At 53.3% G+C, this 25904-nt stretch overlaps 1 protein-coding gene and 1 non-coding gene across 8 annotated transcripts in view; both read right to left on the bottom strand.

Moving 5' to 3' along the window:
• LOC118664294 overlaps nt 1-24199 on the bottom strand; it is a 38811-nt gene extending 14612 nt beyond the window's left edge. Inside the window, exons 1-4 of one of the 7 annotated variants that reach the window (XR_004970288.1) lie at nt 23975-24199; nt 16254-16661; nt 13826-15757; nt 12873-13654 (exon numbers count right to left, since the gene is read on the bottom strand). Coding sequence is in view for 3 of the 7 variants with exons in the window: in XM_036324264.1 (XP_036180157.1) it covers nt 13292-13654; nt 16254-16654; nt 23975-24020 (810 nt within the window). In the remaining 4 variants the exon portion in view is untranslated. Of the gene's footprint in view, nt 1-12872; nt 15758-16253; nt 16662-23974 lie in introns of those variants that run through there. The other 6 variants (XR_004970287.1, XR_004970286.1, XM_036324265.1 and 3 more) reach the window with 6 other exon arrangements.
• LOC118665552 lies at nt 12177-12317 on the bottom strand. The gene has a single exon (XR_004970661.1). It is a non-coding gene; the product is annotated as a small nucleolar RNA SNORA67 (small nucleolar RNA).
• Nucleotides 24200-25904: the final 1705 nt, after the last annotated feature.

Raw genomic sequence — 25904 nt, 5'->3', positions numbered from 1 at the left:
ACATTAACTATGTGTTTTTTCTCTTTCTGAAGGAAAGAATTATTTTCTCTCAGTGCTCTTGGGTTTGAGAGCACCCACTGCAAGTTGTCCTAGGTTTTTCCAATCCATCCCTTATAAGAGGAACAAAAATCCATCAAGGTTGACTGCGCGGTGTATCTTCAGCAAGGCCTCAGATTCCTTCTGTGCCTTTTCCTGGCCATGAGGTGAGTGGTTTCTGTTCTTTTCTCTGCACCTCAGTTTTATCATCTGTTAAATGAATATGAAGTGAAATGAGAACTGTTATGCTTAAGCAGTGTGTGTGTGTGTGTGTGTGTGTGTGCGTGTGTGTGTGTATGCTAAATCACTGCTGCATGTTTGAGCAAATGCTGACACTAAATTGCTTGGAATAATTTTATTAATTTATCATTGTATTTATTCTAATTCATTAAGTACCTATTAAACGCTGTCATTCATCATCTGGTCCATCCACCTATTGATCTACATTTCCAACAGTATTTATACAGTATCACGTATATGCTATACCCTGAAGGAGGTACAAAAGCACGTAAGAAAGAATTCCCATGCTCTAAGACCTTGGAATCTGTTTATCAAGAAAATATTGGCAAATGATAGTTAATAACAATACCCCTCAGCAGGAGCCAATAATGTTATGAGTGAACTGAGGGTAAACAATCTAAGAAGTCAATGTTTTAAGAATTCAGAGAAAGAGAGATCTTTGTAGGGTGGTAGATTAAAACATGTATTTGAGGAGGAGGGGAGACTTGGGCAGGGTATTAAAGGATGAATTGCATTTGGGTTGGCAGACAAGATAGGAAAGGGTAAGAATCGAGCATTTTAGAGAAATAGCCCTGCCATCTGCATCCGGTCCTCAGTGTTTACCTCTGTAAAATGGGGGATTGGACTGGTTGCTCTAAAATTTTATGCTGTCATGAAAATCTAGATAGGGGGAAGAGCATGAGTGATTTCAGGATGGAGGCAGGGGGATAGCTTAATGGCCTTTGAAAGACCTTGTTTGATTTGCCCAGTGTGACTGTTCTGCATCAGGAAGAATGGGCTCTGTTTGAACTGAGAGCCATAGCCTGGAGGTCTGATCTGAATTCCCTTTCCCCTGACTGGAAGAAACATCCTCTCACTATCTTGCCAACAACCGCCTGTGGCAAATTTACTACCCTGCTTGATGCAGCATTTGGAGGAACTTTTTCCATGAAAACAAAAGTTTTTGCTTAGTTATTCAGCACACTCATGCATTTAAAAATGATGTCCTCTCTCTAACTAGCTGTCTTTTTAATAAAGCTTTGTGGCTGCCTAGGAGCCTGGCCTTCATTGTCTAAAGCTTCCTTATAAAGAAGTTGAGCCAGGCACAATCCCAGCTAACCCTGGGCTTAGAGAGAAGCTTCCTCAGGCAGAATGAGGCATCTACAGTGCCTTTCCGCAGAGATATGAGAAAGGCACATCCAAGCTCCCTAGGGACTGGTATAGGCAGAGTATGGATCGTGGTGAGACAATAAGCCAAGGTCATTTGGTCCACGTGTAGATGTTGAGTTTTAGGGGGTTAGAGAAGTCTTTCTCCACACTGTCTCTTGATCCGGTTTTATTTACCTAGTCATCTAACACCCATTCATCCATCTAACATATATTCATTGCCTCCTCTGAGCCCTACCTATACTGCTCTAGCTCCCAAGACCCCTGTGTATAGAGAAGAATCAGTGCAGATAATGTTCATGGGAAATTGGGAATTTTTCTAGTGGCCTAGAGGAGACCTTGTAACTTTTGCCTTGTCCAAATTTAATATCATTGATTTCTTTCTTTCTAGTTTTATGGCATTTAGGGGGTTTTGTTCAACCGATGGAGGTTATCCACCTTGAGGAGGGGTCAGACTCAGCTCCCAGAGGGCAGAACCATGTCTGTGTCACTCACTTCACACACAGCTCAGCTCAGCACTGGACCAGCAGAAGACCAATGACTAAAGGATTCAGATGATGAAAATGCTGTTCATCAAAACAGCAGCCCACTTAGATGCCAGAGCTACAGCGTTTAATGCAGGCACCAGCCCACATATGTCCCCTTAATATTCTAGCCTGCTTCTCCAGCCCCCGTGCTAAAGATGCCAGGAACAGCAACATCAGAAGAAAGAGAAGATGCCTGAAGTCGGAATCGTGAGTCACTCTAGAGGATGGGTGGGATTGGCCCAGGCCTGTGATCCTATTGCAGGGTCTTTCCACCACCACTCATATTTTTGGGGAGCTGCCTGCCTCCCATTGTGGCGGAGGCATGGATTGAATGGTGGTGGGAGAGGGTAGGTATGAGGCAGAAGGCAGTGGTAAGAAATGGGATCAGCAGCCATCTCCAACCTTGGGCCACAGAAGGTAGCTCAAGCTTACCAATCATTTACCAATCATTGGGTTTCCAGAGCTGGAAAAGGAAAGCACTTCGGTAGCCCTGTTTGGACTCCCTGACCATTAAGGTCCCCAGTTAGCATGAGATGTTATTAAAGTAGCCATGACCTTTGGTTTCCTCTGCTGTTAAATTGGGATATGAATACCTACCTTGAAGGCACTTATGGCGATGGGACTTGAAGAGATCATGCATATGAAGGCAACTAGCCTAGTGGTTGGTACATAATATTCATTTAATATTTGCTGCTGGAATCGGAGTCTGAACCTGAGAGAGGAGAGGAAGGTTCGCAAAGAAGGTGGTCTCTAAGTTTCACTATGTAAACTCTTAAGAATATTCTGGTAGTTCATGTTGCAGATGGCTCTTCTGATATTGACTTTAAAAATGAAATGATTATCTTGAGCCCCTTTTGCTCATGCCAGGAGCCAGGAGGCCTCATGGGCCCACAGACACTGAGCCCTGAACATGAGCATAGCTCCTGCTCAGGCCAGAGAACAGAAAAGCCCAGTGTTTTGTCAAAAAGTGTCTCCATGTTCAGCTGATTCTTTATAATTCCTCTTTCCTTTCTTACACCAAAAGGTATGAGGGCAGAGATTCTCACTAAGGTAAGGACAAAACAGTAGAGAATAGGCTGACACTACAAAAGGGAAGCTGTAAGATAGACAAGGGCAAGAACTTCCAAAGAAAAGAAGCAATTAAATGAGACTGGATCGCCAGGGTCAGATCCTTTTTCAGACATCTTCAGGAATGGAAGAGTCTCCCAGCTATAGTGAGCTGTGACTTAACTTCGTCCATGGGTTCTGCGACTTTCAGGGAGATAAACAAGGGAACCAATTTTACGATGTGCTAGTTGATACACACAAGTAAGTTCCTATTCATCAACTTCATAAGGACGTTGAAGGAAACGTTATTTGAGTATCTACTATACTGCCTCCCCAGTTCAGGAATGGCATAAGCTCACCCTGTAAGATTTCTTCCTGATTCTCCAGAGACGAAGCTGGGAAGTAGCTGCACACTGAACTTTCGAAGCTGCTGAGTGTGGTCGGGGGCAGAGGCAGTCTCTTAAAAGGGCTGGAGATTCACTTGACAAGTGGGGTCAGGAAAATGGCAGCTGTTGCTCCCAGGTGGCCAGAAAGGCTCCCAGTGAAGGTAAACAAAGTGGAGATAGATGGAGAGGGGAGGGGTCACTCCATCAGGAGGCCTTCAAGGCCAGCTGTCTCCTGGAGTGTCTGGAGAGAGGGATGCAGATGTGATTGGTGAAGGGGGAGGAGGGGGCCAAAGGACAAGAGCAGCAGGTGGGAGGAAGGGGACCCCAGCGAGGGTGAGAAAGGGGCATCTCTCGCCCAGGCAGTTTCTGCTTGAAGCATGGATACTGCGAGCTTTGGGCAGGTATGCCTAGTGCTGTTATTGTGCCGAACGGAGTTGAGTGGTTAGCTAAATAAAACTCCACTCACTCATTTGCATATGGCTTTGCATTTCATCTGCATACTATTTACTTAATGTCATATGCATACAACTTCCAGGCTCCTGCTTATTCCCCTCCCAACCTCCCACCAAGCTCCTTCCTCTCCTTCCTTTCTCAACACTTCTGCCCCCATATATTTCTCCACAGTTTCTGCTTTTCTTCCTCCAAAGTAGTAGAAAGAGCAGGGCTTTGGGTGCTGGGTAGATCTGCTTTCCAATCTAACATCCTCTGTTTATCTATCTTGTGAGCTTCAGCAAATCTGAAATCTTTCTTAGTCTCATCTATAAAATGGGAGCAGCAATACCCACGTCTCGGAGTGGCTGGAAGAAGAGATTAAGTCAGCAAAAAAGCGCCTGGCCCTACAGTAGGAATTCCACAAGAGACACCAAACTGGTCCGACTCTCTCTCGATGCCTTCCACTTCGATTTGGGGAAACGTTAAGGCTCTGGAGTCCCTACTTGGTGCTTTCCTTGGAATTTATGAATACACTGGATGCATCTTCAAATTGTCCTTCTTCTCGGGCACGTGTCCAGGCTGCTTTGAGAGCCAGGGCGCATGGCGGAGTAGCCCTGTCGGCACCAGCCTCCTCCGGTGTTTTCCAGGTCCTCTAACCGAGGGCTTTTCTCGCTCATCTTCCCCAGCGACCGGAGCCTGAGGGTGCCCTGCTGGCTACTCTCCAGGCGGGCTGGCTTCCGCTGCAGCCTCTCCCAGGCCTCAGCTCAGCCTGATCCCCAAATCCCCGCTCCACTGCTGCCCCAGACTGTGGAAGATGCTGGCGTCAGCTTCTGAGAACCCCATGACTTCTTCTCTAAACAGCCCCCTGGCTTCTCTCCAGGCCTAGGATTCAGAGTTTATATTTTGAGAGATGCATAGTGAGAAGAAAACTATTAAATCTCCACTCCGCATCCTGACGAGTCACTTCTGTGAAACTCTCCTATTTCCTCGTCACTCTCAGTCAATCCTCTTTGTTTTCTCCTCTTCTCTGAAGCACGGGCAAAGGATTCCTTTGTAAAAGAATAAGAATAGCTAACCCCCAAAGAGCATTTGCTATGTGCTAAGCACTGTTCCAAGCACTTTATGTATATCTTCTCATTTAATCCCATGACAACCCTGTGGAGTAGCTATCACTGTTGTGGCCATTTCACAGATGTGGCACAGAAATTAACTTGTCCAGCTGGGGACAGTGGAGCAGGATTTTAACCTGGGCAGCCAGCTCCCCAGTCCATTCTCTTGACTATTTGTCATTGTGGATCAATGCATGGGAGGTGTGAGGAGGATGAAAAGCAATTCTTCTTGATGCTTCCCACATTTGGGATAAAACAAACAAACACAGACTTTGGTTGTAGTAAGTGGAATTACATTAGACATCAGGTCGAACTACCTGTTCCAAAGAATTAACAGCAGAGCTATCACTACTGTATGAATGGGACACAGTGGTACAAATGGTGGCTCTCTTGGGTCTGTAAAAACCACGTATCTTTAAGCATGGAGGAGGGGTGGTATTTGTTGAGTAGGGATAGGATTAAGAACTTCTGAAAGATGACCAGTGACTCAATCAGTCAGTCAATGGAATAATCAATATTTGCTGGCTCTTCTGTAGAAGGTACTTTAATAAGAATTTGCTGGGCACAGAGGGAGGGTGGGCGGGGCAACCTCCTTTGGTTTTTTCCAGGTTCAGAGTTTGGGCAGACAGACAGCAGGCTCCATAGCCTTTACTTTGTCTTCTTGTTTCAGCCATCACAGGGGCAGGTCTCTGCGCATATCTGCTCAGGTCTGGGAGCCCCTGCCTCTGGGCCGGGGTAGCCCCACACTTCTGGACTCACTCTACACTCACTCCCAATGCATTTGCCTGGAACCATGTCCCTGGTCAGCAGGCCTATGAAGAATTATTCCTGCAAGTTTCCTCCGTGGGCCTCTGAACCTGGTCTAGTTGGTTCCTAGGAGGGTTGAGTGTCAGTTCTTTCTGATCCTATCACTTGGGATTATAAGTTTACAAGGAAAACATTCATTCACTCAGCCATTGGTTCACGTACTCTGCAGACACTTGTTTAGTAGACTCACATCAACCAACCCTGTGCTGGAGCCCAGGGACAGGGATCACACAGCTCTGTGCGCCTGCTCCCAAGAGCCTACTGTTAGTGGGGGAGACAGACACCTCTGGAAGAAGGGGCACCGTGTCCCAGATCCGTCCTGGCTCAGGGGGACAAGCTGGAGAATTTGTCCCTTGATCAGGGTCCCTCATGGGTCCTGTGTTTTCAGTATGGTTGCATTTGCCATCCATCATACCAATTAATTAATTAATTGCATTTTATTTTATATTCTGGGAGTTTGGCTGTTTTGAAGGCAAAAATGCAAATGCATGCAAATCAGCACACAAATTTATGCAAAGACAACATGGAAATGTGTCCCCAGATTTCCTGGGGAGGAAATCTGGAAGCCTCACCAGTCCCTCAGCAGGCTGCCTGTCCCCAGGCCTGTCCTGTCTTCCCTTTTGTTTGGGTTCTTAATCTGTGCTGGGCTCCCCACCTGACCCCTCTGAGGTCAGCGATGCAGGTGGGTGGCCGGCAGGCTGGTTATCTATTATCCCAAACCTCTCAGCTTCCTGAGCCACCAGAAACCTCCCTCCCTCCCTGTAATCGGCTTTCATTGGGAACAATCAGAGATTTCCTACCACCTTCCCATCTGACCAGGTCTCGCAAAACACCCAGATGCCGAGTTTCAGGCTTGGGGCTTGGCTTGACTAAGGAACTTGATAGAGGAGGTTGGCAATGTCTGCTTGTTATTGAACAATAAATCCAAACCGTTTTAGTGACCCTCTTCTGGGGCAATAGCCTGGCTTCCCCGAGAGCTGGGCGACAGCGGCTGGGGCTGGGTGGAGAGCAGAGATCTGTGGCTTTGCACAGCGAGGCTGCCCAGCAGGAGTCACAGTGATACACAGCCCGGCTCCTGCTCTGGGCGGGGCCTCCCGGAAGCAGCTTGGCGGGAGCAGGGGCTCAGGGCAGAGGCTGGCAGACTGCAGGAGAGGAGAGTCAGCCATCAACGGGCAGAGCGTCATAGGTACGGCCCTGCAGTGTCGGAGGGCAGCACCAGCCTGGCCAGGCAGGCTCCGCATCGGGGTTGGGAAGGACAGAGAGAGAGGGAGAGAGGGCTGGGCTGAGGGCGAGCTGGCTGCCGGCTCCTGTACACACCTCCTCCTGAGAGCGAGGACATGGCGCTATGGCCCGGTCTTGGCTTAGGCGCACACAGGCCCACGTGCCATCAACTTATCAAGCATGTCCAGGCCCTGTGAAAGACTGATTTGGGCTGAAGAATGTCCAGAGGTGGGCGTGGTGGCACTAGAGCAGGTGACGAGGAGAGGACGTGCCCGCTCCTTCCCTCGAGCCTTGGGGACATTTGCAACCCGCTTGCGGTGTGGGAGCAGAGGCGCAGTTCTGTCTGGGGGCCGGGCCACGGGCTAGATGGACTGGCGGTCCCGGGGCCCGACGGGTAGATCTTCCCAGCAGGTGACGGACAGCACTGACGTGCCTTCCCGAGTGGCCATTCCCACGGGCGCAGACTGGAGTCGTTCTCTCTCGCTCCCTCCTTCTGAGGAGCATCTGTCTCGCAGGTCAGCAGGTCACCGCCCCCCAGTCCCAATTGGAGCTCCGTCCTGTGCTGTCACACACGCCCTCTCCCTTCCTGTGGGCGGAGGTGGAGCTTCTCCCATCTCAGCGGGCTGCGTTCCCTTGGGCCAGCCGCGCCGGGCAGCCTGGTTGCCATTCCCGCCAGCGCCTGGAGGGGCACAGGGCAGCCTTGCGGCAGGCAAGCATGTCAGAGCGGCCCTGGCGTCTCCCCAGAACAATTCAAATTGCTTTTTTTACACCTCACTGCACTATGCCAACCCTGATCCACATTATTTGTGCTCTCGCTAAGTGCACATTATCTGATCCGTCACCCTGTGAAACGTGGCAAGAGGAATCCGGGCTCCTGTCGGCTGCTGACTGGGGGTCAGGCACGAAAGCCTCTGTACAAATATTTTTGCAAAATGGAGAGGAAGGAATCAGCCTGATGCCACCACCACCACCAGCCCACCGTGGCCGGGGGCTGGCAGAGGAGGCCATGCCTCCTGCCTAGTGAGTCAGACGCTCCTGGAAAGACAGCTCGACCGGAAAGCCCAGCACCGTCGCCTCCATGGCCTCCTTTCTGTGTCACCTTATTTAACAGGAGGCGACAAGCAGGAGGGGAGGGGAGTCTCTGAACCCAGCCATGCAGATTTCCTTGGACTGGAGCTGACGGGCCTGGAGAGAGCTGCAGGCAAGAGGCAGAGTAGGGGTGGCTGTGCCAGGCGACAGGCTGTGATGGTCTCAGCTCCTACCCCCCAGGGGATAGGGCTCCCTGACCTGCTCAGCCCAAGGTGCTCTCACACTGAGAATCCTCCCTGGAATCCTCCCATGCTGGGTGGCCTGGGAGCTCCGCTGCCTGCCCGCCAGGTTCTCCCATCGCCCCTGGGAGATGCTTATCTCAGGAAGCCTGGGGCTCTTGAAAATGGGACCCTGCTCTGGACCAGATAGTCTGCCTTTCGTTTCTCTCCCCCACCATCTGAGTAAATGGGATGCGTTTTTGTCCTTGGAGATCTTGCTCTGTCCCCAAAAGACCTCGGCAATCACCCACCAAAGATCAGGTCTTATTTCTCGATAGGAACAGCCAGGATGGTCTGGAGATTGGCCCAGAGCCCTGAGTGGAACCCTTTCTCTGCAGGAAGAACTACAGGTTCATTTTCACCTTCAAGACAGATGACTGTTCTGCGAGAGTCCAGGTTTCCTGCAGCCTCTGGGCTCTGAGTTTCATTCCCTGCAGTTAATACACAAGGACAGCACCCAGGTGCCCCGAGAGCTGGTCCCAGGGCCTGCTGCCCGGAGGGAGCAGCTCTAGGGACGGGTCCCTGCGCTGGGCTGGTTTCCGACCTGCGGGACGACAGTGGCTGTCTTTCCAGCTGTCCCTGATGTGGATCCAGCCCCAGGCACTGCGGGGCGCTGGCGGCAGCGAAGTCCGAGGTCGCTGGCCAAGAACCACATCTCCTCTCTGTGGGCAGAGCCAGCAGCTTCGCGTGGGAGGTCACATCCTCGGAAAACAAGGACTCTGAGGCCTCACCGACGACTCATTTTCTCAACCCTCCTCCTGGGGAAAGGCGACTTTGTGTTCCAGCTGCCATATTGGAGCTGCAAGCCCTGATGCACCATCAATTAAAAGCAGCAACCATCATGCACGAGAAAAAGCCACAGATCATAGGCTTCCATTAGAGTAAGTAGTTATAGGGATAAAAAAATAAAACCTATACTTCGGCTAATTAAACCCACTCACCATCTGATTAAGATGTGTTGTGAGGCCATGGAAAGTTCCAACCACTAACTGTAAGGAATCTGGCACAGATGGGAATGAATCACGTATTCCTTGGCATAGAGATAATGGAACTTCGTAGAGGTTAATCAGAATCATTAATAAGCATTGAAAGATGGACAATACCAAATGGTTGGCACCTGATGTCGGGGTCAGGGCAGGCCACGCTCCTAATAAAAATGGCTTTTCAATCCATCCACCCACTGAGGTCAGCTGCTGAGGAGGGAGAGGAGTCTGACCTCTTGAGCTGCCGTCAGATGGAAGGTTCTAGACCTGCCGCCTGGGCTCAAGTGTGCGGAGGAGAGCATGGAGACAGGACCCCACTGCCCTGCCTTGTAGGGGTCTCTGTGCCGACCCTAGTGCCCCAACGGTAAGTAGGAACCAAAGCAGTGGGTGCCCTGGGAAGGTGGCATGCCCATGATGGAGAGCGGCACTCTTCCGGGGGTGGGGCTCGGGTTACCATGGGAACCAGACATACATCAGGGCTTAGGGCCAGAATAGGGGCTCAGTGACAGCCCAAGGCTGAGAATCAAGGGCAAAGCCGAGAAGTAAGTGCTGGGAGAAGCAGCTGTGGGAGAGCCGAGCATGCCCACGGCCTGGGGAGTGAGAGGAGGATCTGGGACGGGAGCTGGCTGGTCAGAGCTCTCAGCGTGTGTCCGAGGCCCATTTACAGCTTCTCTCCAGCCAGCCCTGTCCTCCAGCAGCTCTGAGGAGAGCACCAGGCCTTGCCTCCTAATTACCACTAATTGGGTAAATGCTGAGACGACCGCTCTCTCCCTTCCCTCCTCCCTCCCCCCACAAAGCCCTCTGAGAGACAGAGAGGTCAAAAAGAGACCTTCCCAAATGGAGTCAGGCAGGGTGCCGCGTGCATACCAAGCAGCCACTGCCCACGGAGAGGGAGAGGGACAGGCAGGAGGGAGGCTGCTGAGAGGGTGGCAGCTGCCAGGAGTTGCTGAGCGAGGAGAAGGAAGAAATGGGGAAAGGTGGGGACTGCGTTCGGGGCCCAGGCCACCGCACAGGCGGGCCTCCTCTGTCCCCCTTGGAGCAGCAGGGATGTCTTGCTTAGGGGGAAGTGAGGGCCTCGGGCGTCTGGGGCTTGTCCTCTAACCGTCCTCAGATCTGCACCCTGGAGCTCCTGGGCCGTTTCTGGGGCAGGTTCCTCTGGCCCCTGGGAGGGTAGAGGCCAGCGGGCTCGGGCTCTGTGGGGGTCAAACGTGTGAACACCAGTGGAGCGCCTCCTGGCAAAGACAAACGTCTCTTTTCCTTCCCCTTGGGCTTGGTGGGAGCACAGGCAGGAAGGTTTGAGCTAATAAATTAGTTGCGAAAAAGGTTTTGTTTCTCTTTATTTTTATTTTGTGAAGCTGGGAGGTGAAAGGGAATGGACATCCCAATTTACACATGGAAAATCGGAGGCCATGCGTGAAGTGGCCTGGTCCCTGCTCATTTCTATTTATTTTATTACTAGAGGCCCAGTGCACAAAAATTTGTGCACTCGGCGGGGGGGGGGGGGTCCCTCAGCCCGGCCTGTGCCCTCTTGCAGTCTGGGACCCCTCGGGGAGATAACGACCTGCTGGCTTAGGCCTAATCCCTAGGTGCAGCCCCTGGTCGGGCTCAGAGCAGGGCTGATTGGGGAATTGGGGCACCGCCCCCTGTCATGCACAGAGCAGGGCGGATTGGGAGGTTGCGGTGCCACCCTCAGTCACGCTCAGGGTAGGGCCGATTGGGGGGTTGGGGCTCCGCCCGCTGTCACACTCAAGGCAGGGTCGATGGAGAGGTTGTGACGCCACCCCCTGTCACTCACAGAGCAGGGCCCATCAGGGGGTTGGGGAGCTCCCCCCTGTCATGCACAGAGCAGGGCCCATCAGGGGGTTGGGGAGCTCCCCCCTGTCACCCACAGAGCAGGGCCGATCAGGGGGTTGGGGCACCGCCACTGTCACACTCAGGGCAGGGCCGATGGGGAGGTTATGGCTCTACCCTGTCACACACAGAGCAGGACCCATTGGGTGGGGGGGTTGGGACGCCACACCCTGTCACACACAGAGCTGAGGGCGATCAGGAGGTTGGGGAGCTCCCCCCTATCAGGCACAGAGCAGGGCCGATCAGGGGGTTGGGGCGCCTTCCCCTGTCAGGAACAGAGCAGGGCAGATAGGGAGGTTGTGGCCCCACCCCCTGTCATACACAGAGCCACAGGGTGATCAGGGGGTTTGGTCGCTGCCTCCTGTCATGCTGATCCCGGTGCTGGGAGACCTCGCGGCTCCGCTGATCCCGGTGCTGGGAGGCATATTACCCTTTTACTATATAGGATAGAGGCCTGGTGCATGGGTGGGGGCTGGCTGGTTTGCCCTGAAGGGTGTCCTGGATCAGGGTGAGGGTTCCCACTGGGGTGCCTGGCCAGCCTGGATGAGGGGATGAGGGCTGTTTGCAGCTGGTCACACCCCCTTCAGGGTGGGGGTCCCCACTGGGGTGCCTGGCCAGTCTGGGTGAGGGGCTGAGGCTGTTTTCAGGCTGGGACTGAAGCTCCCAACCGCTCCTTTTTTTCTTTTTTTATTCTGAGCCAGCTTTAGCTCTGAGGCTCCAGCTCTTAGGCCTCCGCTCCTGAAAGCAGGTATCTGGTTTGTTTAGGTTCTACAATCGAAACTCTGTATCAACTCCAGGTCTGAGATCCCAGCTCACTGAAAGCTGGTTTCTGGGGTTTTGTTTAGCTTCTATTTTTGTAACTATGTTTCAAACTGCCAGCTCAGAGGCTGGCAAGGGAGGCGGGGAATGTTGGAGTCCTCCGTCACTAAAGCAAGCAAGCCTCATGTTAGTTTCAAGCTGCCTGGCTGCCGGCCGCCATCTTGGCTGGCAGTTAATTTGCATATCGCCCTGATTAGCCAATGGGAAGGGTAGCGGTCGTACGCCAATTACCATGTTTCTCTTTTATTAGATAGGATTATTTTTTATAGGCAGGCAGCCAAAGGAAGGCAAAGGGACTTATGATCATGGTCTCCCTGGAGAGCTGGAGGCTTGCCAGGTGTTATTCCCAGCAGCTACCTTCCTAAGAGGGCACTGCCTGCCCCGGGGAGAGAGAATCACCTTAGTTCGTTCATTTCTATTTCAGAGCCAGGACAAGAGTCCAAAGTAGCTCAGGTCTTGGCAATCTACTACTATCCATAATGTCTAGAACAATATTGCTTTGGTTTTAAGTTATGTGAGGAAAACATACTTGTTTTAAAAAAATCATTTAAATCGCACGGAAGGGTTTAAAGTGAAAAGTAACAGTGCCCAAGCCCACTGTCTCATTTCCTGGCCCTGCTCGTGAGGACGCTGTGAGAAATGCCCCCTGGCTGTACCAGCATGCACGGCTATGCTGATGTCCCTCAGGGAAAAATGCTTTGGCACTGTATTTCGACTTTATTTTTTCTTTCTTTTTTTTTTTTTAAATATATTTTATTGATTTTTTACAGAGAGGAAGGGAGAGAGATAGAGAGTTAGAAACATCGATGAGAGAGAATCATCGATCAGCTGCCTCCTGCACATCTCCTACTGGGGATGTGCCCGCAACCCAGGTACATGCCCTTGACCGGAATCGAACCTGGGACCTCTCAGTCCGCAAGCCGATGCTCTATCCACTGAGCCAAACCGGTTTCGGCGACTTTATTTTTTCATTTATCTCTTATAATTTTATTGTTCTTTACAGTTTACAAAGTGCTTTTACTCTCCCATTAAGCCGTCAGGGGACGTGGGGTGGGTGTTACTGTCCCAGTCATCAGGTTCAGGGAGGTTAGGTCAGCTGCCCACATACTGTTAGGCATCTGCTTGTTATGGAGCCAGAACTCAAACCTGGGTGGTCTGTATTCAAACCCAGTGCCCTGGCCACAGTGTCCTCCAGGTTCATCCATGTTGTCACATGTCAGAATTCCCGCCCCTTTTGAGACTGAGTTATATTCCATTGTGTGTATAGGCCATATGTTGTTTTCCATTCACGTGCCGATGGACACACACGTGAGGTTTTCAGCTCCTTGGCGGCGCGGTGTTTTCCCCTTGCCACATGCAGGCAGCCACTCACACATGCCCTCACCTGTTAGGCACTCCGGCCGCGCCCTGGAATGCGTACAGTGTACCCCACCCGGGTTTTTTTGGCCTCGTGGATGACGAGAGAAGTTGAGCAGTGGCCCTCTCTTCCAGCAACCGCCGCCTGGCAGCAGCTGGCCCTTTAACTGGGGCACCGTGAGCGTTGCGCCCTGGCTCCAGGGACACAGATGTGGCTGAGAAATCCCCGCACGCGGGGTGTCGGTAGCAGAAATAGACGCGGAGACTGCGGGGAATGTCCTGGTGATGAAGCCTGGACCGCCGCCTCAGGAGGGTGGCTGTCTGGGAACCGGCTCTGGGCAGAGCAGCAGAGGGCAGAGGCCGCTGAGAGGGGCCGTGCCAGGCAGCCTGGGGACAGACACAGGCCTGAGTGCAGAGGAAAGCTGTGCCCAGCCTGGCGCCCCCGCGGCCCGCACCCCCCTCCGCGCAGGGCTCCCCGGCGATTTGCCCTGCCTGGTGGGCATCGAGTGTGGACGTGCTGTTTAAACTCGAGGCCTGAGGAAACGCCGTCCCACTCACAGCTAAGAGATGGTGCTCCTTCCTGAAACATGGCAGCCTTTCTCACCAACCCCGGCCCGGGCCGCCATCCGTCTGTCCGCGCACTGCGCTTGCCAGCCTCGCTGCCCAGGCCGCCTGTAAGGGCGAAGGCCAGGCTAGAAAACCGCAGGCGGTTTCACGCGTCACTTTCCTGCCTTCCTTCCCAGGGGCCCGCCATGGTGCTATGAATCCCACCTGCGTCTGCGTGGGCTCTGAGTGTGGCGGGGGTGGGGTGGAGAGAGGGGGTTGGGGGTGGAGGGCAGGTGGTGTGGGGCAGGTGGGACTGAGCGGTGGCTGCGCGGGGGAGTTGGAGCCAGGACTGCATGGCCTCCAGGGGGCTTTGGCTCCAGGCCCTTGCTGACTCTCCTGCCACTTTGGCTCGTTGGGCCTGTTGGTCTGGCCCAAGAGACAGGAAGAAAGAAGAGAAGGCGAGGGAGAAACAGGTGTAGGGGGCAATGCAAAAGTTTGCAGTCAAACTGGGCCCCTCCCACCTCCTCCATCTCTGGTTGTGTGACTCTCGGGCCACGGAACCTCTCTGAGCAGTGATTTGTCACCTGCAAAGTGGGGATAATTACAGTACTACCCTCAGAGGGCCGCTCCAGTGAATGACAACGGCGAAGTGCTCAGCGAGATGCCTGCAACGAGTGCTCAGTATATGCTAAACATTATTAGTTTTTGCACAGAGTTTAGTAAGTCATTAGTGTCCAATAAATACTCTCTGAGCGAATAGTGACTGTGTGAATAAACAAATACACAACGTGAAATAGTTCGAGAAAGAAGAGGATAAGAGAGAGAAATCCGAGCTCCAACGTCACCTCCTCCGTGAAGCCCCTCTCCTCCGCGCTGGCACATCAGCCTGAAATGCCGCTCCCCAGTCCCCAGCGATGCCTCCGTTCCCCCAGACCGAGGGATTGGGTTCTTTATCTTCAAGGCCCCTCCCAACTCTCAGACTGCAAGCTTCTTGACTCACTACTAATTCATTCCTTCGCCACTGTTCAGTGCGCGTCTATTTGTGCTAAGCAGTGCTCTGTTTACTGCGATCAGAATGCTCGGGCCCCTTGCCTGCCGGACTCTTGCTTTCTAATGGGGCAGAGGTGAACACACATGCTGGATAAGGAAGTTACAGAAAAGCTAGAAGTCATACGTTCTGTGGAGACCGGGAAAGCAGGGTGAGGGGATGGTGAAATGTGGGAGAAAGGTCTTACAGTTTTAAGTACGGAGGTGCTCTTGGGGACAAGGGGGTGGAGAAGGGAGTCATGCTGATATCTGGGGAAGTCAGACAACGTATTATCGGTCATGGCAAAGGAAGAGCAAGGGGTCCGGCCCTAGCGCACTGCAAAAGAGAGCGGAATGTGAAGTGCATGCCCTCCAGCTGCGGTCCATCACCCCTCTCCCTGACCCGTGTGCCCGGCCCCCCGCCGCCCGTCTCCCTACGTCCTGTCCTGGCCAAGGTTGCCTCGCCTGGGAATAGAGGGCGCTGAGGACGTTTCTTTTTAAATGGAACCATTGAAATGTTATCAATCACTCTCTTGGGTGGAAGCAAAATCCCCGACCTGTGTTTGGGGGGGAAGGACTGAGGAGCATCCTCCCCAGAAGAGAGGCAGGTGGTGACAGTGGCCAGGGCGGAGGAGGAAAGAAGGGCAGGTGACATCTGGCTCCCACCAGTTCTGCCTGGTGGTGGGAAGACCCTGGACGGGGAGCAGAACCCTGCTTTGGCCATGACCCTGACAGCAGCATGCTGTGAAACCCTGCTCCAGGCACTCCGCTCTCAGCCCCGCCCCCTCTTCTCTGTAGTTTGGGGGTTGACCTGGGAGATATGTAATGTTCTCCAAGCCCATCGGGGCCATGTCCACGTTTCCATAAGTCTATCAACTCCTAGAAGGGTACTCCAGCTTCATCTCCAATTCTCAGCATCTGCATCACAGAGACCATGTTGATGAATGAACGGAGGGCGTGGCCTTAGGGAAGAGGCTTCCCTGTGGCCTGGAGCCTCTGTCAGGCGGCCCTTTATTGGGAGGCCACCCTCAGCACCAGCCCTTTGCCTGCTCTGGCCTCCGATAACCTGCTCCGGGGAGGGGTCCACTGGAACCTCTTAGCCCAGGGACCACCCATCAAGGGGAGTTGATGGGAGAAATCAGTGTGAACTTTCCATTAAAGTTCCTCTCGGGTGGGTAGGGAGAGGGGATGCCGGGCGCTGGTCGGGTGGGTGATGGGCTGGGTCAGCCTCTCCCTGCGAGAGGCCCTCTTCGGCCCGTTTACCTCTGCTTATCCTACTGCTCGCCTCCAGAGGCCTCTGGCCCTCCGTCCTGGGAGCCCCAGCCTTACTTACTCTGGTCTCCCCTGGAAGCCTTTGCCCTAATGAAGGGAACCTGTGTTCCCGCAGGCGAGGCCCGCAATGCCGGCTACTGACCTGCAGATGGGAATTCTGAAGCGGCACAGGTGCGCTGCGGGGGGCTCCGGAGGAGCGGCCTCCACTGCCGGAGAGTCCCGGTGAGGTCGCAGCGGCTGTCACTTGGCACGGCACTGCCACAGCTCTCGGCTCTCGGGGATGGGGCCCTGGGCCCCTCCTCCCTAGCTGTGGCAGCAGAGGGGGTGCAGAATGAGCTGAAGGGTCTTGCTCCTTGTCCCGACGGGTTGACCCGGTGGGTGGGGGCGTCAGAGAGTGGACCTTCGTCCGGGACCTGCCCGTGTCTCCTCCCATCAAGGAGTCAGGCCGGCTGGTGACCTGAAAGGGACACTTCAGGCTGGTGTGCAAGTGCAGGCCTTCCCGCGGGAAAACCGCTCCATGCGGCCGGTCACCTCCAAGCTCAGCTGTTGACTTAAAAAAATAATGTGTGTAAAGGAGATAATAAGCCTAGTTTCAGCACCGTCAGAGAAATGCCTCAACCCCACCGGCTCCCCAAAAAGGCTGGGAGACCCTGGGGCAGGGAGAGGCTGGGCCGGGAGCGTAGCTGTTCCGGTGAGAACCTGGAGGCCTCTGGGGAATCCCTCACGTCTTCCGAGTCTGGGGTAGCGTCTTCGAAAATGGGAATTCCAGCAGAACAGGGGAGGTGAGAGAATTATGTGAGAAAGCAGATGCGAAAATGCTTTGTAAACGCTACAGCACTAAGGTAAGTTCGTGTCTCAGTTTTGTTCGCTTTTAGCAGCTGCCAATAAGTAGCATTTCAAATCGAGATGTAGAATGCAAGCAAGGCTTTTCTCCCTCCACCTCAGCAGCCACCATCATCTCTGTCCAAAGCGCAATGAGCGTTCAGAGGGTTTGATTCGCTCCCCAGCCCCTCCCAACGCCAGCCCAGCCTCATCCCCACCCCTTCCAGCTCTCACAGAATTCACTGGAATATGCATCTTGCTACCTTCCGCCTCCTCTCTCCTCCATTTCTTCCCCAGCCCGACCTAAACTTTCTCTTCTCTCTGTGGCCCTGCATTGGCCGCCCTGAGCCCCCTCTTTGCTGCCTTTATAGCCACACCCCCTTTCTATATATTCTTCCAGGCCAGAGAGATCTGGGTCTTAGCCTCCAGAGATGCTCCTCCGAGTTCTTCAAGCCGATGGGAGGGGGAAAGGACCTTCTATAGGTCTGGTTACAGAGGTCATCAGATAATTGTGCGATTAGCAGTAACTTTATCACTCCTGCCATTTCCTTTTGACCAGAGCCCCCATAAAAGAATAAGCAGACTTTCTTCCTTCCCCCCTGCCCCCCCCCCCTTGTTGTTTTGCCTGGAGTGTCTGTCTCAGGAATTTGGTCCCACTCCCACTCGCATCCTGAAGAACGAGGGGTGGGAGATGTGGAGCAGTCCTCCCGGGGAGGGAACCTGCCCAGCGGGGGGCTCTCCGCAGCTCCCTGCACAGATGGTGGAGGCCTGGAGCGCATGGGGCTGCTCTGGTCCCCAGGGACCGGCTCCTGCTTCTAATAGCGACTCCCCAGACTGCCAGCAACTGGTGCCGGGCCCTGGGGAGGGGCACTCGGAAAAGACAGCAGAGGCTGGGAGGGTGCAGCTGGGCTCACTGGGACTTAGTGACCGGGAGGGAGGCCTCCTGTTCCCCGCAGCAGCTGGGGTGCAGGGGGCCATGCTCGGGCTTCCCGGGCCCAGGGTCAGAGCTGGGCACTGCTCATGCCCCCACCCCTGCCACCTGGGCTGTGGCACCAAGGGGGCAAACAACCCCAAGGCCTTGGGCAAATTCTCGAGATTTCCTCTCCCTCCCACCCCCCACGGGCGGCAAAGTCTGATTTGATTTGCCAGGTTGTGCAACCAAGACTAGGTGAACTGCTCCGAGCAGCCTGGGGCTTTGCAAGGTAAGCACACCAGCACAGCACCCGGCGCCCGCCTGCCCCCACCGTGCTAGGTGTCCGGATCTGCAGAAATGTGTGTGTGTGTGTGTGTGTGTGCGCGCGCGTGTGTGTGTGTGTGTGTGTGTGTGTGTTTGGGGGGGCGGGGCTATGCCTTGCCAAGTGGGGCGAGTCCCACTCCGTGCTGCTGAGACAGCCACGCTGCCCTAATGGGACTGGGTGGGAGGGGAAACTGGTGGAGACATGAGCGACTTGTGGCAGGAGAAGGGCCACCACGCCATGGCCCCGGGGCAGAGGGCCTCAGGGTACATGGGATCCTCCTGTCCCTTTCTTCGGGTGGAGAGGCGCCTCGTTGATGAGCCTTGTCATCATCCTTCAAGTGTAATTTTTTTAAATTGCAAAAATCTTACAGAGCTATTAACCTCAAAAGAGTTTAACATACGGCAGACCGAGTCTCCCTCTCACCCTAATTATAAGGCTTGCAGTAATGGGGCTGTCTTTTAAGTCACAGCTGCTGCGCTTTTGGCTTTCGCTAACAGTACATCCTATTAAAGAGCTACATTAAATGCATGCAAATTGCCTGAGCGACCATGCTCTCCCGACCAATGAGGGGACCGGCTGCAGCCCAGGCTGCGCTACTGAGGGTCAGACTCACCCCGCTGCGAGCGCCATATGATCTATCAATCAAACTCCTCTCATTAATTAACGAATTCATTAAATATCTTTATATATGAAGGCCCGGCCAGGCGGAACATTGTGTTGACAGGGACGGCCCGTCAGCACTTAGCTCTGCGAGCTCCCTTCCCCTCCCACACAAATAACCTGATGACTAAGAGGTCGACTTCCCAGGGTCTGCAGGGAACAGAAGCTGCCACCGTCTGTGCCCATCTCTGGGGGCGCCCTCCTTGGGTCTCCAGTGCACAACCTCACCCCCTCCCCAACCCCTTCTGGCTCCTCCTTGTAAGATCATAAGGAGCTGCATATGGTCTGGTGTCTGGGTCCCTGGTAGCCGTAAGGGGCAGGGACTGGACTGGACCTGGCTCCTCTGGTAGCCCCGATGGCTAGCACAGGGCCCGGCATGTGGCAGATGCCCTAAACATTTGGGATTTAGGAAGACAGACTCTCTCTATGGCAGCGAGGGCCTCTCTCCAGTGACCTCAGCACCGAGGAGGCCTTCCTTTGCAATGCTCTCCCGGAAAACTGGTAGTGACCAGCTCAGCCAGTGAGCAGCGGGCAACCTGGCAGCCAGAGGAGGAGGGATGGAGGAAGAGGAGAAGCAGGAGGAGGAGGAGGAATAAGGAGGAGGGGTGCCGCAGTGGTGGTTCTGGGGGAGGGACAGGGGTGGGGAGGAAGGAACTTTTTATTTTTAGAGATTTTAATATATTTTTTAAATTTGCTTCAGAGGGGAAGGGAGAGGGAGCAAGAGATAGAAACATCAATGATGAGAGAGAATCATTGATTGGCTGCCTCCTGCACGTCCCCCACTGGGGACTGAGCCCATAACCCGGGCATATGCCCTTGACCAGAATCGAACCTGGGACCTTTCAGTCCACAGGCCAGTACTCTATTCACTGAGCAAAACAGGCCAGGACGAGAAAGGAACTTTTGAAGTTCAGAGTCAGTAGACCACACAGCCACAAGACTCAGACACCAAAGCAAACTCTTATAAGAGGAATGACGCTGTATCATTCTGTGATCAAAAGAGACATGTGTTAGAATGGATGGTGGGCTTCCTTAGTTGTTTATATGCATGGATTTGTTGTCTATACTTCCACATATACATCTACAAAGTGGGGGAAAAGGTTTATAGTTGTTCATATGGGAAATAACACAATAAATAATAATATAAGAACAAACTCTGTTTCATGTACTCACAACTGTAAACCTGCTTTTGCCCAACCCTATGTATATATTCACTGAGGAACTGTAATGTAATCACTCCCTTCCTACATTATCTCATTTAATGCTGATATCAACTTTGCCCGGTGGTTATTTTTACTTCTAGGCTATAGAAGAAACAGAGGCGCAGAAAGAGTAAGTAACTTCTCCAAGGTCCAGAGGCAGAGCCAGGATTCAGACTTGCTGGATCCAGGACTAGCATGTAAACAGTGATGCGCGAGAGATCAGCGATGTGCTGCTCCGCTCCGTCGCCTGCTGCTCCCTTTGTTCACATGATTGTCTTCCCTTGTTTTGCAGCAGCCACTGTCACTGTCCTCTCTACTGGGCTGGTGGGTCTGGCCTCTGCCTGGGGAGATGGAGACCACAGCACGCCCTGGGATCCAGGCTGCGGCTCCTGACTGTGCTTAGAATGGCTGAGAGTGATTTCCATATAGAGCACCTCTGGCCAACAAAACCAGCTGCCTCAGAGCAGTGTGTCTGCCGGGACCTGGGCCTGGAGCGGCCAGGTACCAGGAATGGGGGGTGGAATGGGCACCTCCAAGCCAGCTCCTGAAGAGCATTCCTCAGCAGGCTCTGGCCCTGACTAGGGAGGGCAGTCACAGTGAGAGCCGCAGGCCAACATAAGGAGGGTTTCAGCCATATTAGCTGTGGTGCCGGTTCCTCAGCTTATGCAAGTTTCCAATCCACCGGGATGAAGCGAGGTGCGCAGGCCACCGCCAAGGCCTCAGAATTCCTGGGAAACACATGCCCAGATCCTTTTATCCCCCTTTCTCCCTGCTCTCCATCTCACTCACTCGCCTGCCCTCTGAGACATGGGTTAATGGACTCTGGCTGTTGGCACCTGTGATGTCGGGCACCAACCTCACCATGGGCCTCTATAGCTTCCTCTGGCCACCTCGGTTCCCAAGAATAGCTGTGGAATGGGGCGTGCTGTGCTAATGGGGGTTAATGGTAACCTCGGAATCAATTTTCCCTCCCAGAAGAAAATCCTCCCGGCTGAGGCTGCACAGACTATAATAGTGAAAATGGCTCTAGATTTGAAAAATTGGCACGTTGTAGTCCAACAAGGCAATTTTTGAATTGTTCCCCGCAGCCGCGCGCCCCTGGATGCTCTGTGGCTTGTGTCCTGCGGCGACAGGGTGGAGAGCACTGTGCGCCCAAAGCAGGCCTGAGGTGGCTGTTTCTTCTCCCACTCCAGCCGGAATTTGTCTGTTTGTTCACCTGCCCCCAGTCCTTGGAACTTTGGCCTCTACCTTAGCAGCTGCCAGAGCTATTGGACGAGGAGAGAGTGTTCTGGATTCCTGCAGAACCTCAATCCTGAGGGCAAAGGGCCAGACAAAGAGGGTTTTCTGAAGGCCATAGGCCTACGTCATGGGTGCAAGGCACGGCCGGGAGAGCCCAGGACTACCACTCCCAACCGGCTTTTCCTGGCCAGTGTCAACGCTGGGCCTTTCTTGATTAGAAACCATAAGAGGACAGGTACATGGCCATTGTGCAAGGCACCCGATTTTGATGGGCTGTGATTTCTCTATTATAAAAGGCAAATGATGTTGCCTTGTTTTTGTAAGCACCCAAGTGCAAAGCAAGGAAGGCGTCCTGGTATGATATGTGTTTCCAGTACTACAAGCACAGAATGAGGAGCTGCAGGCAGGTCACCGGTGACTCAGTAAATGCCCTCACTGTTCAGTTGGGGAAATGGAGGTTGCTCAAAGTCACACATCTGGCTGGTGGAAAAGAGCGTGCTGCTGCTCTACTGTGCCCCAGGCTTGTTGGGTAATGATGGAAGGGCCTGTGGTTTGATTCCTCTGTTCCCTGAGGCCACAGCTCTCTTTTTCCAGCTTATCCCCCTTCCATCTGCTGACTCAAGATTGGGGCCTGGTGATGTGCTCAAATAGAACGTGGAGCAAGTGCTAGCCTAGGGCTTGGCCTGCAAACCAGACTCCCTGTGGCCCACCTTGCTCCCCTCTAATCCATTCCCTTCAACACATCCTGTGATCTCTACCATGCACATGGACCAGCTCATTCCCCTACTTCTCCGGACACAGTACCAGCTCCTTTCTGTGGCTTACATGTGATTCATCATATGACTTGTGTGTCTGCTTCTCCCACCTCATGTCTCACAACCACTTGCCTTCCTTCTTGCACACCTTACTTCCCTCATTATCCCTGTTTTCCTGCTGAGCCGATACGTCTTCATTTCCTTAAATGCATCTTGCCTTGTTCCCCTTTGTGTTCCTCAGCTGCCTTTGCACATTCAGTTATAAATCCTCCCAGAAGTCTCTCTACCCCAACCTGCCCCCTCATTCCCACCTCCCTTCACCTGGAGAGCTCCCACAGTCTGGGTTAGGGGCGCCTCCTGTGCCCCGCTGTGGCCTCCTCTACTTCCCTAAGCTATCCCTTACCACTGTGCATTGCAATCGCCTATTGACCAATGTGGGTCTTCCATTGGAATGTCAGCTCCAGGCGGCAGGGTCACATTATGTTGACTGTTTTACATGCAGCACCCTGAAGACTGCCTGGCTCCCGACAAGCACTCCGTGAGGAGTTGAATGGCGTATCCAAGTGCTGCTCCCGCTACAACAGATGAAGCAGCTGATATTTAGAGAGTGCTTTCATCGCCAGCCAGTGTGTTCGGCACTTGATGTGGGTCATCTAATGGACAGCAGCTCTTGTATGACCCGAACGAGCCAGGACAAGGGTTCTCATCCTGTCTCTGCTGCCCGCCGACTGGGCGACTTTCAATAATATCGCGGTTTCCTCATCGTTAGAAGGAAAAGGGGGGCAGGCCGGACTTAGTTTCTCCTTCTTTTTTCTCAGCAAAGAGGAAGCCAAGAGTCAGCCCACGTGGCCCAGGGAAATCAGCCCTCGGGCCTGAGAGAGGCAGCAGACGCGAGGGTCAACCTTCTAGTCTGGGAGCAGGAGGAGAGGGTACGGCGAGAGGCTGGGAAGGGCAGCGGGTTGCTGTCCCATGCTGCGGCGGAGCTTCAGAACAGAGGAGCCGCTGCTGGCGGAGTCATTAATGCTGGTCCCCTCGCCGTCACCTCGCATTGTCTGATCTAAGTGGAATCGCATGTTTGGTGGATTTTGCCTTCTATAGAAATCCCCCCGAGAGTGAAGTGCTGCATTCAGCCCACAGAGCACAGGCCTTTGTGTGCTGATGGCTGGGCCCGGCCCAGCGTGTTTGGAGTTGGTTATCAAAGGGCCGATAAATTAGAGTGCAGGGCTGGCGAGAGAGGAAGAGGGGGCTTTTCATCAGCAGGGCTGAGCACTTAGGCAGCTGACTTGGGTCTGGGAAGCCCCAAGACTGGCCTCCTTGCCTTTTGGCAGTGGTACTGGGACGAGCATGCCTGGCTGTTCCCTGGCAGAGCCCAAACTCTGCGATCCGACCAGGCCCTGGGGCAGGAGGAGGGGTGGCAGATGATGCTTCGAACAGAATGGCCTCCAGTGCCTGGAGGAGGCCGCTGGGAAGCTGGGAGCGCAGCCACGCCCTCCTTGTCCACTCTCTCTGGCAGCTGGTTTAGATGGTTGTATGAGCCTTATCCCCGCCCCTTGGATTTATTGAAACCACGCCCTGATGGTGGTGAAGGCTCTGAGGGGCCTCTTCTGTCTTGTGAATGCTATTCAGGGGCTTGGACCTTTTTCTTTACTGACCCAACCCCACCCGCCTCCCTCCAGCCCCCTGCACACACCTACCGGCTGGATCTGGGGACAGCTTTATGAGCGCTCCGGCCAGGCGGGTCCTGGGCACTTGCCCTTCTCCATGGACTTGGCTTCTGATGTCCAGAGTCAGAGGCCAAGCTGGGCACGGCTGCCAGCTGAGCCACGGGCAGGGCCGCTTAAATAATAAGCTGTGCCGAGTGCCCGGGTTTTTCCTGCAAGAACACCTCCCTTACTCAGAGGGCCCGCTACCCCCCATGTCCCTGGGCCCCTCATTGACAGCTCTTACCTGTGGGATCTGGATCAACAAGGTCATTCCTCCAGGAACCAGCCATCTGCCTTTCGTTTGCCCGTTAGTGATGAAGCTTCAACAACATCCTGAGAGCATATCATTTTCCATCTGGAAGGAACCTGAGACACCAAGCTGGAGGCCTGTTATTAAAACCTGTTTGGAGTTGCAGATACTCTAAAGAATTGTCTGGAAGTTATGACCCCTCACCCAGCAAAGCAAACATATCCTCATGCACACAAAATGTACCTGCTACTTCAAGGAGCTCACGCCCTTCAAATCTATGTGCACATCTCACTCTGACTCACACCTGAATCACCTGAGAGTTTCTATAACATTCCACAGGCCTACCCGGCCGGCATGGCTCAGTGGTTGAGCATTGACCTATGAACCAGGAGGTCACGGTTCAATTCCCGGTCAGGGCACATACCTGGGTTGCAGGCTTGATCCCCAGTGTGGGGTGTGCAGGAGGCAGCCTATCAATGATTCCCTCTCATCATTGATGTTTCTATCTCTCTCTCCCTCTCCCTTCTTCTCTGAAATCAATAAAAATATATTTTAAAAAAGAGATTCCAGAGGCCTGGGCCTTACATACAAAGTCTCTGATTTAATGGGTTTATAGTGGGTCTGGTCACGGGTGCTTTTTTCTAAACCACTCACTCTATGAGAGTCTAGTGTAACCAGGATTGAGAATCATTGCCCCAGGGCCTCTTAGACAACCCTCTCCAAGATTAAGAACCCCAGAACGACAGCCAGTGCCCACACAGAGAGGCTTATGGGAAGGCACATGCAGGGGCCGTGGCAGGAATGGGTTAGATGCCATGAGCAGATTTGTCCTTTTGCCCATGTGTTTTAGATCCGTTCCTTCTTTCCTCACCCCTGGAGGGCTGCCTTCTTGGTATTGACTTAAAAGAACGTAAGCTCACCGCAGTGGGGAGGGAGCCTGGTTGCCGTCGTGTGCGACTGTCATTTCAAGGAGCTCAATAAAAATGTAGTTTCGCTGTCCCAGCAACGCAACTTCCGCATAGAGGTCTTATGTTGCAAACCAGATTTCTCTTTCCATCTGGCCGCCCCTGGGGAAATTGTGTATTTGAAATTCAAACAATATTTGGGCAAAGAGAATTTCTCATTATATGTGGTGGGGAAGGCCAAACAAGAGAAAAGCACCAAGAAGTGATTGAGTGACATTTCTATTTGCTAGTTTGACTTTTCTGCCCGTGGCCCGCGTGCTTTGGGGCTGCCAGAGCACTCCTGCTCCCAGGTGTGGGCCGGGAATGCCAGACCCACACAAAGCATCTGGAGGAGGAAGTGGGAGTGGGCGGGAAGCAGGTCGAAGACTCAATGTGACTGCAAGCTGATGTCATGGCAGCAATGAGTATAAGCCAGGGAACAGCCGTAACCGGTTTGGCTCAGTGGATAGAGTGTTGGCCTGTGGACTGAAGGGTCCCAGGTTCGATTCCGGTCAAGGGCATGTACCTTGGTTGTGGGCACATCCCCAGTAGAGGGTGTGAAGGAGGCAGCTGATCGATTCTCATCAATGTTTCTAACTCTCTATCCCTCTTCCTTCCTCTCTGTAAAAAATCAATAAAATATATTAAAAAAAGAAAAAGACAGGGAACAAACTCTGTGTTTTGCACAGGTTCTCTCTAGGGAGCAGATTGCTCAAGTTCTAGACTCTCAAGGTTGAATGGAACTCAGAAATCATTGGGATCTACCTTCTTTGGTAGGTGAGTCCCGCTACAGCATCCTGACTCTGGTCAAGCATTGAAATTGAGTCGTACATCGATTGAGCACAGCACTAGGCAAGGGGTGTCGGGGAGTTCAGAGACTGACAGGCAATGACTGTCTTTAAGTAACGGACAGTTTCCTGGGGGCCTGAACAGGGGGGCCTGGTACATGCTGTGAAGGCAGGAAGCTGAGGGGAAGAGAG

Source organism: Myotis myotis, unplaced genomic scaffold (assembly GCF_014108235.1).
Source record: "Myotis myotis isolate mMyoMyo1 unplaced genomic scaffold, mMyoMyo1.p scaffold_m19_p_10, whole genome shotgun sequence".
NCBI classification, from domain to species: Eukaryota; Metazoa; Chordata; class Mammalia; order Chiroptera; family Vespertilionidae; genus Myotis; species Myotis myotis.
The sequence above is the reverse complement of the archived record's forward strand: the minus strand, read 5'-3'. Positions and strand labels throughout refer to the sequence as shown.